The following is a 17,966-nucleotide window of genomic DNA, read 5'->3' as shown; positions in this document are numbered from 1 at the left end:
TGAAGGACATAGAACAGTGATGGGTTCTGGATCCCGTCGCAACTGGGTACGCTGCAATGTGTGTACTTTTCCTGTGTGTCCAGAGAGATATATTTGGGAAACTCGGATAACTCATCTCATTTTATAGCTCAGAGAAGAAAGTGCCAGATTTCCTTAGTTTTGTAGTGCTGGCTGTCGCCATTATAGCTTTAGAGACTTGATCTTCCAGCAGTGGTGGGTTTCAAAAATTGTTCGAACCTACTCTGTGGGTGTGGCCTTTGTGGGAGTGGCTTACCATCCATGTGACTGGATGGGAGAGGCTTGCTGCCCATGTGACCGGATATGAAGATGCCGACGACACTTGTCAGAACCACCTTAAATTACCTCTCACACAGCACTGGCATGAATAAGAATATGAGGTAAACTTGTTTTTTAAAAGGCATCTTTGGTTTGCGCTAAAACAACTTCAACACACGCAATGTTCTGATTGCACCACAAACGTAGTAGTCATCCTTATCTTTCACAGAGGCACTGAGTTTTATAAATATGAGCATGATAGTGTAGAATAATCATATCCAAGGACCAGTGGTGGGTTTCAAAAAATTTTGGAACCTCTTCTGTAGGTGTGGCCTGCTTTCCGGGTCCACTGGTGGAACCTCTTCTAACCGGTTCGGTAGATTTGATGAACCGGTTCTACCAAATAGGTGCGGACTGGTAGGAACCCACCTCTGTATTCCAGATACTGAAGAACTGGTGATGTGAGCCATGGTGGCACAGCGGTTAGAATACAGGCTAATTCCTGCAGACTGCTTACTGCCAGAAGTTTGATTCCCAGCAGCTTAAGGTTGAGTCAGGCTTCCGTCCTTCTGTGGTTGGTAAAATGAAGACACAGATTGTTGGAGGGGCAATATGCTGACTCTGTAAACGTATGTATAGAGAGGTCTATAAATAGCAATAGTGCTTAGACTTATATACCGCTTCACAGTGCTTTACAGCCCTCTCTAAGCAGTTTAGAGTCAGCATATTGTCCCCAGCAATCTGGGTCCTCATTTTATCGACCTGTGAAGTGGCACATAAGTCTAAGTGCTATTGCTATTACATTTTAGCATTTTCTTATCTGAGGAATTGGCTCTGCTAAGAGTACCCAAACCAGGGCTTTATCAGGAAAGAAATCTGTTGTGGCCCAGCAGGTGCCGTTGGAGCTGCCACCAGACTCCGACAGCGAGGGGCCCTCTGAGTCGGCTCTGGAGGATGTGGAGGACCCTGGACAGGGTTCCGACTCTGAGCAGGGTGCAGAGAGGCTGGTTGGCCACAGGAGGCACCTGAGCCTTGGAACAGTAGGGAGGAGACAAGGGAAAGTGAGCCAGAGGCCAGTAGTGAATTGTTCCTGGATGCACGCCATCGAAGAGCTACTAGGCGTCAGGAACAATTACGCAATTACAGAAGGTGATAGTACTCAGCTGGTGGTATTAGGCTCCTCTCCAGACTATTAAAAGCTACTTGTGCACACGGCCCTCTTTGCAGAAGTCAATGCAGGATTGAATGTCGGAGGACATTACTGTGAGCTTGGCAGGCTGGATTGCTGCCAAGCCTTATCTGTGTTTATTGCTGCCGGAGTTTTTCTGAGTTGCTGCCAAGGTCTTTATCTGTTTGTTATGCTTGGCTTTCAGCCACCGAGGTTTTGGTGTCTTGCTATTAAAGTACATTCCAGTTAAGCTTGTCTCGGCAGTCGTTACTGGACAGAGGAGGGGGTCAGAACAGATATCCTACTACCCAGAAAGCAAAATTGACTCCCTCTCCTTCCTAATTCCCATGTCTAAGAGAAAAAGCCAGCTTTTTCTCCTTGGCTTTTTTTCAAATAACAAATTTGGGGTTGAGTGGGTCTTGGATACTGCCTTTTATTCACTTTGATGGCTATAATTGTTAAAATTGACTTCTTACAGGCGGTCCTCACTTAACCGCCCTAATTCGGTTGGGACTTTCCATTGCTAAGCAAAGAAGTTTGTTAGGCAAAACAGTTCCAGTAGTCGTTAAGCTGAGATCACACTGTCATTCAGCAAGGACTTCACGCTTCTCCTACTCTGGCACATTCACCTCCACTGTAGCATCTCTTTGCTTTGGAAACTGCTCTCTTGTCCTTCTTCACTCCTGATTCATTACCCAACTGCAGACCCAATTCTCTGTTGATCAGGGCCTTGATTCAGTTACATTTTTAACAAGCACTTATAGTTACATACACTCCCTTGTGCCCCTCCCCCCTTATTTCATGTCTAATTTTTGGAGTTTATCTACCGGTTTCCCTGAAAATAAGACCTCCCTGCATAATAAGCCCAATCAGGCTTTTGAGCACATGCACTAAAATAAGCCCTCCCTGAAAATATTGCAACACAGCAGCAGCCATGAGGTGACCATGCTCGCTGCCTCTTGTGCCTCAAAAATAATAAGACCGCCCTGAACAGTGGTGGGTTTAAAAATTTTTTAGAACCTCTTCTGTAGGTGTGGCCTGCTTTGTGGGAGTGGCTTGTCGGCCATGTGACTGGGTAGGCGTGGCCAACTTGTAAAATGTGGTGAAACTCACTTAACAACGCTCTTGCTTAGCAACCAAAATGTTGGCTCAGAAACTCTGGCATTTGAAGCACGCAAGTCTTAAAGCTGTCATGTTACAAGACCCTTGCACCCCTAACCCTTTAGGAAAAACCCCAGGGGTGTTCAAACTTGACAGCTTTAAGACTTGTGGACTTCAACTCCCAGAATTCCTCCTCTCGCTCTTCATCTTGATGATGTGCGGACGGGCGGGGGGAGGGAACTGGAACCGGTTCTAAACATCACTGTAGATTTGTGGAACCTCTTCTGTATAAGAGGTTAGAACTGGCAGGAACCCACCCCTGACCCTGAAAATAAGACCAAGTGCTTATTTTGGGGGTCAAAAGAAAATAAGACCCTGTCTTGTTTTGTGGGAAACATGGTAGACAAATCCCTGCAGGTGTCTTGGCAAGATTTTTCAGAAGTTGTTTGCCATTGTCTCCTTTCTAGGGCTGAGAGAAAATGACCGGCTCAGGTAGCCTTGTGCCTGAGGCCTAAGACTAGAACTCATGGTCTCCTGGTTTCTAGCCTGAGGCCTTAACCACTACACTAGATTGGTTCTCTAGTGCAGTGTTTCTCAACCTTGGCAACTTGAAGATGTCTGGACTTCAACTCCCAGAATTCCCCAGCCAGCGAATGCTGGCTGGGGAATTCTGGGAGTTGAAGTCCAAACATCTTCAAGTTGCCAAGGTTGAGAAACACTGCTCTAGTGTGCTTCTTAGCGGTCTATATAACAAGGTAATTTATTACAAATATTTCATAGTATTTCTGGATATCAAAGGGCTGTCAGAATTGAGTTTACTATGCCTGGAAGCTTCAGTTTTTGCACAATTGCCTTGCTGAATAATTTTTCTTCCCTAAACTTTCAATTTTATCATGTTTTTGTCTGTCATTTTTCTTTACAGATCTCCAGTAATGTGCAAGATCTCACCATCCCTGGAACATCATTTAAAATTCAGATTATTCCCTCCAAATTTTCTCTGTGTGTTCTTTAATTTTGGAATTGTTTTTACCAATATGAAAATGTCTCAACAGGTAGCAGTACCAAGCTGTTCCTGTCTGGGCTTGCTAATCAAGGTCAGGCCTCTTTAAAGGTTAATGGAAAGACTCAGGGATTCCAAGACTGGAGACTAGTTTGGGAAGTGTTCGTCCGTCCTTCCGTCCGTCCGTCTGTCCGTCCGTCCATCCATCCATCCATCCATCCATCCATCCATCCATCCATCCATCCATCCATCCATCTATCCATCCATCCAGGAACAAAACAGTAGCAAACAATTTCTGTATTGTTGCCAAGAAAACTTCATGGAAACTCACTTGGCATCAATTTGACTTGAAAAAGGTGTTTACTATGAAAAAGCCTAGCTCTTAATACCAGGGGTGGGATAGTACTGGTTTGGACTAATTTCCTGGAGAATGGCTCTTTGCATCTCTCCAGGAGTTATTTGCACATAGTCAAAGTATATTATATTGATGTTTTGCTCAATATATCCTGGTTAGTTCACTTAATGACCATGGTGGCTACTTTACAACCACTGTTGCTTAATGACCACAAAGTGTTACAAACTCAGGTTGGTCATATGACCAATCCATTTTATGATTATGATTTACAATCATACTGGACAGGCTCCAGGACTATGTTGTATGTCAAAATTTACCTGTAATATCTATTGCTGTAACTGAAATGAAATTTAAATCACATTTTGTAATTATTTTTCTAGGAAACTTTTAAAAATCAAATGGAATATTCAAAGACAATAATACCACTCTAACATTCATTTTTGTTTTAAAATTAAACTGTAGCCAGGATAATCTTTACTATTGCTTACGATGCCTACATACATCTCAATACTGCCTTTTAGTCCTTAAACGGGTTACTGTAACAGCATTAAGGAATTAAAATATTATTTAAAAAATACTGAGAACTGTGATAATGTGACACTATATCACAATAATATATGTCAAATTTTAAACTGCACTTAGAGTGCCCGTAAAATACTTATGTTCACTGGAACACCAAATGGGAAAGTGGAAGTCAAACCAGTTTTATAATGATTTTCAGTAGATATTATATATTTTACGCAAAATAATCCTTCACCAGAAAGCAAATTATAGGTTATAACTGATCATTTAATATTGGGAGAGCTATATTTTCAAGCACTTATGTATAATTTCCTAAGTAAAAATGCTGTCAATCAGTGTACAAAAGTAGAACACAACTCTTATGATAGATAAAAATACATTATGATCAGAAAGAGCTCTAGTTCGGCAGAGCTGCAATGACCTGTAGAAAATTCATAGGTTCAATTCCTGGTGTTTCCAGATAAAGATGTAAAGAATCCTGGATACATCCGGTATACTAGTAAAAAAAAAAATACTGTAAGTAAAATACTGTAAGTAAAATACTTAAGCACATAGAATATCTAGTTTGGTATAAGGTAATTTTCATTATTCCTATAAAGCAAATACATACATGCCACATTAGATGTATGGGTCTTTGTTACTTCTTAGCAACCGTTTCTCCATAATTTGTTCTTAACCTGGCCTTTCAGCTCTTTCAACAGAGAACTACTTTATCTAGTAGTAGGTTATGGTCTACTTTATCAAATGCCTTACTGAAGTCCAAGTACATTATATGAAGAGTATTCCTCTGATCCACTAATTTTACTCATTGCTACTGAGTCTAATCACTTTGTTCCTGCTTGTCTTCACCTTTCCTTCCACTTTTCCCAACGAGATAAGTCTCAACATGTGCTGGAAGGATAATTTGAGCTGGTCATTTGTGCCTCTGGACAGAACTATGGGTTGGTTTATTAATCCATTTATTTCTTTTCTTGGCAGTCCAGGATATTTCCAGCAGTTTCAACACCAACTTTTAAGGATGTCCATCTTTCTATCCAGCTTCTTCAACTTTTGCTTCCACAAAATATCACAGGGAATATGATTAGCATGATTCTTGTCTTTGTAGGAACAGGCACATCATGGCATTTAAATAAATAATTCCTAAAGACAGTTTGTATCTGTTTTATTAAAGAAACAAACCTAATCACAACTGAACAGTAATGCAAAATAAGGATCTTTTGCAGCCACTGGAGACATTGACTAAGAAAGAAAAGTTGTAATTTTAGATACCTAAAAATAGATTAACAACCTTCTAGTCCAGAATACCATATTAAATTTTGCTTTTGAAAGTCGATTTGTTTTGAGGGGTTCTTGATCCTCTCAGAGCTTGGTTGTTTCTTGCAGATGTTCCATCACCCAAAACTGGGTAATATAATCAGTGCTACTAGGGAGTGAGGTTTGTTCTCATTTTACAGTATCTTGCTCTGTTGTTGGGAGAAAACTTGGTGGTTCTTTGGTCAGGCTGTTTACTGTTAGCTTGTTTGGCAGTTCCTTGATTGGGGTAATATTTGTTTCTTGATTATTGGTCTCTAATGATAAGCATGATGTTAATCTCTGCTCATCTGGGTGTTGATTGCTGGTGTGGAGGTGTTCTGGTCTTTTGTTTTTTTGTCTTGTTGATTGTCTCTTTTGGATGGTATATAGATGTGCCTATTGATGGCTGGTTTGTCTTCTAGGCTTCCAAGAATTCTCTTGCAGTTTTGGACTTGGCTTGGTCTAGGATGGTCACAGTGTCCCAATGGAAACTACAGTTACCGTATATACTCAAGTATAAGCCGAGTTTTTCAGCCCACTTTTTGGGCTGAAAAAAGCCGCCTCGGCTTATACTCGAGTCAGTGAAAAATTTGCCCGAAATGGAGGAGAAAAAGGGGCGGGGCCATGCCGCTGGGTGACACTCGTGAATGGCCCGGCGCCCCTGTGAGTTTCCCATCCCTCTGTGTCAGTTTGCCGCGCAGCACGCACCGCACCATCCCCCCTCCTCATGTTCTAATGTAATGCAGGGCTGTCTTACGATTCCCCTTCCTCTCCCTCCTGCTGCTCTGCAATGATGTCCCACCTCCTCGTTATGGCAAGCAGCCACATAGCGATGTCCCACCTCCTCTGGTACAGTGATCCAATGATAGGAATCACTGTGCCGTGTGTCATAGGAGGCGGGACATCGCTCCCGCGGCTGCACGGGACATCATCATCACAGCGGGACATCAGCATCATGAGGTGAGTGAAGTATTTCATTGAATACACCGCTAGTTTACTGTTTTTCTTTGAAATAAATATTCAAAAACATTATTGGTATCTATTTTTATTTTTGAAATTTACCGGTAGCTGCTGCATTTCCCACCCTAGGCTTATACTCGAGTCAATAACTTTTCCAGTTTTTTGTGGTAAAATTAGGTGCCTCGGCTTATATTCGGGTCGGCCTATACTCGAGTATATACGGGTAACTCTATCCGTATGTTGCAAAATTAAAGAATTTTCATCATGTCTTCTGACTGCTGGCTTGTCCTACATAGTGGCTGTGGCAGTCCTTACATTGTATAGTGTGGATGATTCCTGTTTTTCCTCCAGGGGCTGTTGAATCTTTTGGTTTACTTAGGATGTTTTGTGATTGCAATGGTCAGTTGGTAATTTCTGAGATGTTTTTGAAGTATTTGTTTTCACATTCAACTTACCATATAGCATGAAGGAATTTTCTTTTTGGGGGGAGCGGGGGAATACAAATCAAAGGCATAGAATTAATGGTACTTTTTTGTAGCAGGTGGGTGAATCCTAACTGCATATAGATTATGCCTCAGACAAATATCAAAATGCTGAAAGGTAGTCCAGATAACCCAAGAAATATTTTTACTCCACTTCCAGGTTTCCACAATTATATATGAGGTGGAGCCGAGGTGGCACAGTGGTTAGGGTGCAGTACTGCAGGCCACTTCAGCTGACTGTTATCTGCAGTTCAGCGGTTCTAATCTCACCTGCTCAAGGTTGACTCAGCCTTCCATCCTTCCGAAGTGGGTGAAATGAGGACCCAGACTGTGGGGGCGATATGCTGACTCTGTAAACCGCTTAGAGAGGGGCGAAAGCCCTATGAAGCGGTATATAAGTCTAACTGCTATTGCTATTGCTATATGCAGGTTAAGGGATCCAATGACTGTGCAGGTATTTATTGTAAAATTATGGTTCCTAAGCAACTCTACCTTAAATGATCAATGATTAGGGATATTTTAAGCAAACATGTAAATTGTTTAAATACACAAAGAGTAAAATAAACAATAAATGAATAAATGTAGGTATTATAGTTCATAAACATTAGGAAGGTGGGAAATTCCTCTTTCCTGCCCTGTGGTATCATCTGTACCAACATTAGCTTTCAATATGTCTGGATTTATGATTTTTTCCAAGGAGCTGTGCATAATTGTCACACACATTACACAGGTCTGCAAAAATTTTTTTTTCGAGAGCTGTTTTGGTTATTCCACGTAATCTTTGTTTTTTGGTGCACTGAATCTGAAAATGACCTCCATTATGTCATAGGATATCACGTTTCCTGACAACTTAGGTAACTATGTTAAATAAGGCAATACCTCAAAATAAATGGAAATAGACTTATAAAATTAAAGTTTTATTACAATATTTTCATGAAAATCCTTTTTTTAACTGAAATGAGCTAACCTACACACACTAAACTCGATTCATCTTCCTTGTGAGGCTCCTCTTGGTGCATTTACGCTCGTGAGTAGCATCTGGAATGTCTCTCTGAAGCATCCAACAGTAGTCTGCCATCATTGTAATGCTCCAATTTCCCTGGTATCTCCTTTCCATCTCTTTAATCTCTTTAAACGATTGGTGGAATCGTTCACCTTGTTCCTCACTCACAGCTCCCAAAATTTCAGGACAGTAGTCAAGGTGGGACTGGAGGAAATGCACTTTCAAACTCATCAGGTAACCTAAAGCTTGAAATGCTTTCAGCATTCTTCTGACGATCTTTTTGTAATCAGGATCTTTGTTATTGCCTAAAAATTTCTGTACTACTTCTTTAAATGCAATCCACCCTTTTTGAGGATTCATCATAGTATTGACAAACTTTTGATCAACTATAAGCCTTCTAATGTCTGGTCTGACAAACACACCTTCCTTCAATTTTGCCTCCGACAGGCATGGAAACTTGGTGACCAAGTATTTGAAGCATTCTCCATCTCTTGGAAGTGATTTTACGAATTGCTTCATCAATCCCAATTTTATGTGGAGAGGTGGTAGAAGAACTTTATGGGAAGGTACCAAAGTTTCTCGGAGGACAATTTTTACACCGACTCTTAGCACTCTCAGCTGCCAACTCTTCTTGGTTCAGTGATTTTGTCGGTCTCGACTGTCCCATAAACACAGAAAACAAGAGTATTTGGTATACCCAGCTTGTTTCCCGAGCAGCATGCACAAGACCTTCAAGTCCCCACACACTTGCCAACCATAGTCTTCATATTTAAGTTTACGAAGAACCAATTACAAGTTCTCATAGGTTTCCTTCAAGTGTACGGAATGACCTACAGGTATGGAAGCATAAAAACCATTGTGGAGTAAAACTGCTTTGAGACTTCTTTTTGAAGAATCTATAAAAAGATGCCATTGCTCTGAATCATATTGGATTTTAAATTGACCCATCAGACCTTTGACATTGATGCAATAAACCAACTTGTCTTCCTGGGCGAAGTAAGGAACGAACTCCTTTCACAATGTCTGAACCATGAAGATGACACTCCTGGCAACAATAAATTCTTGCTTTTCAGCCTTGATCCGAGTAACTCAAGAGGCATCTTTGGGAAGATGTCTCTTACCAAATCATTCATCTCCTCCTGAGAAAACAATTTTGGTCTTGCATCATCTTCAAAGTCAGAACTTGATTCGTCATCTGGTTCAGGTATGACTTCACCTTCATCGGAGCTAGATATCTCTTCCAAGATAGCAGGGGGCTTGGGTACTGGTATATCTGTGCCATGGGGGATGGGACGAACTGCTGAGTGAAGATTGGGGTATGAAATGGAATGCTTCCATTTGGAATTAAACCATTTCACATCACATGAACAAAAGTAACAGTCATCACTATGGTTCTTTTGCTCTCACCATACCATAGGAATCCCATAACGGAAAGATTTTTTCTTACCCTTGAACCAGTTTCAGAGGTCCTCAACACACCGTTTGCAATCTTTATGAGGCGCCCAAACTTTATCTTGATCTCCAATTTTTAGTCCAAATTATGCAAAATATACTTTTTTTTCACAAAGTCTGTAATATTCTGCTGTTGCTTCAACACTGTATATTCACCACAGATGAAACAGAAACTGACTGGCAAATTAATACACTTTCGCAGAGTCATAACAGAGAGGTTGAAGAATGACGAGCTAACATGAATTGCCATGAAAAAGTATGAACAGCCTTGAACCAAGAACCTGATGATTCGTGCACAAGTGTGGCATGCAGGAGAGAGCAGCTCTGTGTCTGTACACAAGAGGTCACAGTGGCCACACCCCCTGCACTGACAGGAGATGCTGTTATCTGCCCTGTGTCTCCCTCCCACTGGATTCTTCAGGAAAGATTAACCCCTTCTACCATTAGAAGCACAGACTTAAATCTTGCTTATGTATATTGCTGACCATCAGATTTAGAGTGTTATATTTTTTTACATAACTCAGACAAACCCTTTAAGTTTTTTTTAGCATTTTATATCTTAAATGCACTTATGTGAATTAATTAATAGTAATTTGGACTTTAAATTTGGTTAAAAACCCGTAATATAAAAAAATATCAAAATTTTAAAAAAAATTAGTAAATTTGAAGACAATTTTGCATGTTGTGTCTAGGAGTTTTTTCAGTATTTTATTTGTTTTCAGCACACCAAAATACATGGAAATTAGATGAAAATAATCAAACAGCTTTTTAGTTGCAGACCTGTGTTATCTGTATCTATAAAATAAATTAAAGATGCAATTACTAACAGATAACGAATGTTTACATTGTTCAACAAAAATAGCCTCTTAACCGTTTACTTTCTATACACATTTATTTGTTATATTCTACTAGCTACTGTCAGAACACCATATTCGAATTATATTGCACTCTGAATAATACCTATTTTTTGGGGGGAGGCAAATGTGATCAAATATCCAGATTTCAGGAACATTTTCAAATCCTGTGAACTCAGTGAGATAACATTAGTATAAAAGAAATGGCATCTTAGGTTTTTGGGCTCAGGATACACAATATTATAAAAAAATATTTATGGAACAATTTGTACCAGTCACTATGCTGGTTGATGCCAATTTTTTTATAACTTTCATATTGCAATAAAGACATATGGTATACACAGGCACAAACATATCTAGAAAATATTGGTTGGTTAGTTCTGCATGCTGCAAATTATGTAGCAGTCTGAAGACTGTTTAACAATCAGATTTATATTATTATTTCTAGTTTGTTGGTTATTCTAATTAAGCAATTCCTTTCCAGCAGTCTAGGAAGGAAAGCCAAGGGAGAGGTGGAAGGCAAGTTAAAAATAATCAAGATACCCCAATATCTTTTAAAGAGCATTGCCTGAGATTATTTTTAGGAAGATCTGAAAGATCTTATGTCATTCTAATGCATCAAAACTAGCATAAAGACGAATCAGTTTCTACTTCCATAGACAGATCTTCTTATAAAACATTCAGTTACCAATGGAAACAAACTTTGTGGCATTACTTTGGTTAGGATGCTGAAGACACAAGTTTTCCCCTTTTCATCCAATTGTTTCTCAGTCTATTCAAGGTTATTTTCTGACTATGTTAACCACAGGTATTAAGATTTATCCCAAACTTTTATAAGAATGTTGTAAATATATAATGTTCCCTTTTGGGTAAGCTTAAAATAAGTCAAAAGATTTCTAGATTCCACTTAGCTTAACTTTACCATTTGAATTTCAGCAAATGTGCTCGAGTTCAGATAAAACTTTAGGATTTAAACATGTTTATTATTGACCATTTTGGCACTCTCCAGATATGTCTGGGTATAACTCCCACTACAAAGCGATTAGTTCTACTGGATAGGGAGGACAGCAGCTGTAGCCCAACAGATTTGGCAAATGGAAAGGTAGAAAAGGCAGTTGTAGACAATGGAAATTGAGCATTCTGATCACAAGTCGTATTTATTTGGAAGCAAGTGTTACCAGTTTCAAAAGATTTCCCCCTTCCCCTTTGTGACGGCACAGACAAGGAATTGCAGGCCCTGACCTCATCCTAATGCCAGTACAGACTCTGTACAGCTGCCGAACCTAAGCAGCCTTCTGAATATATGAACTGTAGGCATACATATCCAGCTTTGCTCAACTTGCCACAGAGAGGTCTCAAAATCTACTCAGCAAGCGCTGAACAAATCCCCGGATGTAGTAAAAATATGTTCTGCAGTGCCCATAGTTCTGCATTTGAGCTGGTTCTAAAGTCAGAATTTGCTACACACAGAGAAACCATGCCCGGAACAGCACAGTATTCTTTAACTCTGATCCTACAAGTCACTGCATCAGTCTAGTGGTTTATATAAATCTGTTAGACAAAGAAGTGGTCTGTAAAATTAAAATGACAGAAAATCAACATAAAGAAATATATATATATATATATACATATATATTAATAAGTTTCTGTTATATAAATAACCTTTATAAAAATAATTTTTAATTCTAATAACTCACCTCTTTTTTTTTTAGGCTCTGGAAAGCATGCGGGAAAATGTTTTGAGGTTTAGGTTAGAAAAAATAAAATAAAATCCAAACTCCAAAACCTAAGAAAAACCACTACTCTTAAATCCACAAATTTATCTGACATTATAAAGGCACCATCCCCTCTATTTTTTTTTTAACTGAGTACAGTTCATGGGAGAAGAAAGCTCTTTTAGAAACAATGAACAAAATTGCTAAACTTTCCTTCTTTTCATTATTCTGTAACTTATCTGAATCCTTTTTTTTCCACTATGTGAAAGACTGGACATATGAAAGATTGGGCTGTTATGCTGGCATAAATCCCCAGTTAAATAAACCAAGTTGAACAAATCTCCAAGTTTACCTTCTTACACTTAAGGCATAACACAACTACACATATAGGAAAGTTACATGTTGAAATGCATGATTTATAGTGTTCAAAACACTACAAATGTTTTATTTAAATAACTTTGCATCTTTAACCTTGTTGGAAGTTCAAACCCTGCCCTTGGTTTGTGCAACTGTGATGCAACAAGGCTTTTTTTTTTAAGCTGTTGAGACAACAGTGCAGTGGAACAGCCAAAAAAACTAGGCTTATCAGTTTTTCATTGTCTTTTCTTTAGTTCAAGGCATGCTGCTTGATTGTGTGGAAGATCCAGTCCATTTTTGTTGTCCAACCACCATGATGAGCATCATTCATCTGCTTCATGAAATACTCAAGTGCTTCTTGTTCAGTTTTGTCCAACGCAAGAGTCTTGCGTATATATGCAATGTCATCAAAAGACTGTAGTTCTGGCATCCCTGAACCAAGCATCATGGAAAAGAGATTTATGAAGAGGTTGGCATGTTGTCGAATCGCTAGGTAGGCCTTGTAACACATTTCTTGGAACCTTGAAAAGAGAAAGAAAACACACCACCCTATCAGATTAACAACAACTTGCGATCAGGCCAACAAATACATAGGCATCCTTCTGTTTAAAAAGATTATCTGGATGACAAAATTTTGTTCGAATGTTAAGGAAAACAATTTTATAGTATGTTGTAATCCAGAATGAGTGAGTAGTATTCACTCATTCTGGATTACAATTCCTCAAATTCTAAGTCATCCCGCAATCAAATCATTTGAGTTAAAGCTGTAGGAGCTGTAAGTCAACACATCTGGAGACATATTGATTGCCAAAAGATATATAATTTCCAAGGAATATCTTTCCAGAAACAGTTTCTTTAAATGTAAAAGTAACAAACATTACTCTTGAAAGAGTTTGCGTTATTCAGCTCTATACTTTTGACGATAGTCACAATGAACAACCTTCACGTTCAGCATTAATAAGCATAACTATGATGTGACTACATACAGGAAGATAAAAGGAAATACAGCTATTTTTATATAAGGCTTATGGGTGGTGCCAAATTCATCTGCAATTTTCAGTGTAGAGATCATAAGGCCAAGATGTGTTTTTGTAAATTTCCCACCCGCAAATTGTTCATGGAGGAAGGCTTATTTATGAAGCTGATGCTAGATTGGTTCATCACCATCATAATTACCACCATAGTTATTTTGGTAATTTCTATGTTGTCTAGGTGGCTTACAGTATAAAAATGACATGTAATATATGAAATGAAAATATCTGAATTGCTGTGCCAAATTAAAAAACTTTGCTTTCAAAAACAATGTACAGCAGAACTATTTTTACTATTTTCTAAAGGATAAGAAGATAAGCTGTTCTACACTGAAGGGGCTGAGAAGAAGTCGCCTTCTGTGCCCCCAATTCCCTTGAGGAGTCGGTACCTGCACTATAAATACTCTTATCCTAGCTAAACTATCTAGAATGAGCAGGTTCTACTTGGAGAAGAAGTTCCTAAAAATATGAAGGACTTAAACCATAAATCACCAACAGCTTCAATTATGTGCATCTTCTACAGAGTAAGTGCAATTGTATTATGCCAAATATTCTCGTGATAGGTAAACTCTTGAATTCCCTTCAAGGACAGCCACATGTAAGGCAAAGTACAATAGTTTAACTGAAAGATAAGAAGGATACCTTCAGTATTTGGTAACATTTTTTTGGTGGAAATCTCTCTGTGATCATAGGGCAGACTGCTGCCATTTGGCTTCTAACCTGCTTTTTCCCCCTATTACAATAACAACAGTGACTCATAGGCATATGTAATTATTTTCTAGAAAGTGTAATTGAAAATTGGGCCCAATGTTTTTATTCAGGAAAACTCAAGGCAACCCTAATACTGTTTTCTCTATAACACATAATGCATGTTTTTGCACCGCCCTGCAGCAGAAATTTGGTCAGACCAAATAGCATTTCTATTCCAGCTTACTCACCTTTCAAATTCTCTTGTTTTGGTACATTCTTGTGCTCCTTTACTAATCACTATCAAGAAATCTTGTGTTAAGACAAATGGCACACGCTCCCGTTTGTAACCAAACTTCTTCTTTTTGTGATCCAAAAAGTGCCCAAAATCAATATGAAATAGCTACGGAGAATATATTTCAGATTGTTATTAATGTGAACAAAGACCAAATGTTAATTTTCAGAGAAGAGCAAGAAAGATGGCACTGGAGACTAAAACATATAAACAATGGTTTCTGGAATTGGGTATTTCTAGTTTAATGAAAAGAAAGACTAGGGGAGACATGATAGCAGTTTTTCAATATCTCAGGGGCTGCCACAAAGAAGAGGGGGGTAACCTATTCTCCCAAGCACCTGAAGGCAGGACAAGAGGCAAGAGGCAATGAACTAATCAAGGAGAGAAGCAACCTAGAACTAAGGAGAAATTTCCTGACAGTTAGAACAATTAATCAGTGGAACAGCTTGCTTCCAGATGTTGTGAATGCTCCAACACTGCAAGTTTTTAAGAAGAGATTGGGCAACCTTTTGTCTGAAATGATATAGGACTTCCTGCATGAGCAGGGGGTTACAATACAATACAATTCAGTACAATAGCAGAGTTGGAAGGGACCTTGGAGGTCTTCTAGTCCAACCCCCTGCCTAGGCAGGAAACCCTATACCAGCGATGGCGAACCTTTTTTGGCTCACGTGCCCTAAGTGGGGGGGAGCGCAGGGGGGGTCGTGTAGGGGCGTGCCACACCCATAATGCAATGTGCATGCGTGCACTACAGGCGCTCCCCCCATTTTTTGCGTGCTTTTTTCGCCCTTCCCAGGCTCCAGAGGATTTTTAGGAGCATGGGGAGGGCGAAAACAGCCTCCCCGCCCCCCGGAGGCTTCAAGGACCTTCAGGAGGCTTCCCTGAAGCCTCCGGAGCAGGCAAAATGACCCTCCGAGCAAACTGGAAGTCACTTCTGGTTTGCTCTGAGGGTCGTTTTGAGCGCTCCAAAGGCTTCAGGGACCTTCAGGAGGCTTCCCTGAAGCCTCTGGAGCAGTCAAAACGACCCTCAGAGCAAACCAGCTTTTTTGGCAGCTGCTGCACATGGCTGGCTCATATTTAAATGGTTGTCCACTAGGATTCCAAGATCCCTCTCGCAGTTACTACTATTGTGCAAGGTACCACCTATACTGTACCTGTGCATTTCGTTTTTCTTGCCTAAATGTAGAACCTTACTCTTTTCACCATTGAATTTCATTTTATTAGACAGTGCCCAATGTTCAAGTTTGTCACGATCCTTCTGTATCTTAAGCCTGTCTTCTGGAGTGCTGGCTATTCCTGCCAGCTTGATGTCATCTGCAAATTTGATCAGTTCCCCATTTATCCCCTCATCCAAATCATTGATGAAGATGTTGAAGAGTACTGGGCCTAAAACAGAGCCTTGGGGTACTCCACTGCATTGGAATAGAAGACCTTCAAGGTCCCTTCCAACTCTGTTATTCTGCTGTACCTGCTCTGGTTTTACAGTCCATATGTCAGGGTACAAAATAATTCTATAAGATTAGCACTCTTCAAAATGTACTAGAGAACTCTCGCATTTATTAGAAGTTTGTTTGGAAAATCTTAACTGTGCGTGGGGGAGGGATTTCCACAAAACAATGAAGTTTCCAATGAAATGGAAAACACTGGGTGAATTCTAAAGAATATTCTCAGGTCACATTTGTAGTGTTACGGTCTACGCTTCTTTGCTTGTGTCCCATGTGAATGTTACTAGAGCTAAAGATTCTTACAGTGCACAGAGAACACAGGACCCATATCTATAATATCCTCAACTGATGCACAAAATATATCTCTAAGATAGAAAATATGACAATTATTGCACCCCATAAATAAAGATACTGAAAGAGAATATATTTCAAATATTTTTACCTGCCCATCATCTTTTACCATAATGTTGCTATTATGACGATCACCAATTCCCAATATAAAAGTAGCTACACAATAGCCAGCACAGGAGCGAGTAAACAAATCGATAGCTGGATCATACCTAGGAAATATAAAAAAAATGTTAGTTAGGTAAAGACTACTTTGTTATTTTGACATGTCAAATAATGTAGAATAATTATTAATTCTTGTAGCCATCTTGTAATAACCTTACAAACATTTTGGCAGAAGAGAAAGTTAAAAAAAAGATTTTAAAGATTCCTTTTTAATTAAAGTATTAATAGCATGATTTTTAAGTTAACAAAATATACAGAGTGCAAAATCTTATGTAGATCTTTGTCCATTATCAAACCCTGCTGTCCAATAATTTTGTGATGAAATAACAAACTTTATTATATCTATGCTGTAGATCATTACATCAGATTCCATGCCAGCTGATTTGAGCTGTCCTCCAAAGCTACAACTTTTATAGTACTTTTGGTATTTTCCAGCTGCCAACATCCACCATTAATATACTGTCTATCACATAAACTAAGCTTCTGTAACATTTACAGAGAACTCTGGCATTTATTAGAAGTTTGTTTGGAAAATCTTTACTATGTTGTGGTGGTGGTGGTGAGGATTTTACAGAAGATACAAAGTTGTGCATGCTGTTACATCACCCTAACTTTACATCTCCGCCACAATCAAGGAAGCTGGATGACAAGTGTCAATCATCCACTGAGTTCTACACTTATTGGTGTGCTTAACGTCCTTGGGTTGTGAGCACAATAGTTTTTAGCAGAGGAAAAGTCAAGATGATTAGGCTTAATCAAGAACAGATTATTTTAAAAATAATAATAATAAAGGTTAGTTATTCAACTCACATTTCCCCTTTGTTCTTGTCTTTAAGCCACTGGTGTAAGGTGTGGCTGTTGAATTGCAGCGCACCTTTAAGGCCACCCTTGCACTGGATCTGCATGATTGTATGTGAATTTCTCACAACTTCAATAAGCCCCACACAGTCACCAATAGATAAGCATCCATAAGGTAGCATCCTAAAAAAAGAACATGACACTTTTGTTTTCCAATAGATTTGTCAAAATACTAGTAAATGAGTATGTCCATCGAACAAAATGCACAGGTATGCAACCCTAGACTGCAATAATTAGGCTTGGGTTTTCTAATGGAATCTAATTAACCTCACACTCGTCATTGAGCTATATTGTCATTAAGAAGAGATTTTAAACAATTGTGCAAATAGTTCCAAGGGCCCACATGTTATGTCTAAAATGGAGAAAGTTTCATGCACACTTTGTGGTATAGGGCAAGATCTGTTCTTTCATTTGAAATATTCCACCGTGAATGCCTGAAAGGGCTTTTTAAATCTTGGCAAATGTATACAATGGAGATACACAAAACATTAGAACACAGTGGTACTTTCCTGAGCTGCTTGAATGAAACAAAATGCAAAGTCATCCTGCACAAAGAAAAAAGACTGCAAACAAATTGAAACACTTGTAACATTGATAAA

At 39.1% G+C, this 17,966-nt stretch overlaps 1 protein-coding gene across 2 annotated transcripts in view; it reads right to left on the bottom strand.

Moving 5' to 3' along the window:
- Positions 1-10,485: 10,485 nt before the first annotated feature.
- PIK3CA (phosphatidylinositol-4,5-bisphosphate 3-kinase catalytic subunit alpha) overlaps positions 10,486-17,966 on the bottom strand; it is a 43,582-nt gene continuing 36,101 nt past the window's right edge. The window contains exons 20-23 of one of the 2 annotated variants that reach the window (XM_032225255.1): positions 17,320-17,490; positions 16,439-16,556; positions 14,508-14,659; positions 10,486-13,059 (exon numbers count right to left, since the gene is read on the bottom strand). In XM_032225255.1, the coding sequence (XP_032081146.1) occupies positions 12,789-13,059; positions 14,508-14,659; positions 16,439-16,556; positions 17,320-17,490 (712 nt within the window). In that variant the 3' untranslated portion in view covers positions 10,486-12,788. The remainder of the gene's footprint in view (positions 13,060-14,507; positions 14,660-16,438; positions 16,557-17,319; positions 17,491-17,966) is intronic. The other variant, XM_032225256.1, reaches the window with a different exon arrangement.

This window comes from Thamnophis elegans, chromosome 10, assembly GCF_009769535.1.
Source record: "Thamnophis elegans isolate rThaEle1 chromosome 10, rThaEle1.pri, whole genome shotgun sequence".
Lineage (NCBI taxonomy): Eukaryota > Metazoa > Chordata > Lepidosauria > Squamata > Colubridae > Thamnophis > Thamnophis elegans.
The sequence above is the reverse complement of the archived record's forward strand: the minus strand, read 5'-3'. Positions and strand labels throughout refer to the sequence as shown.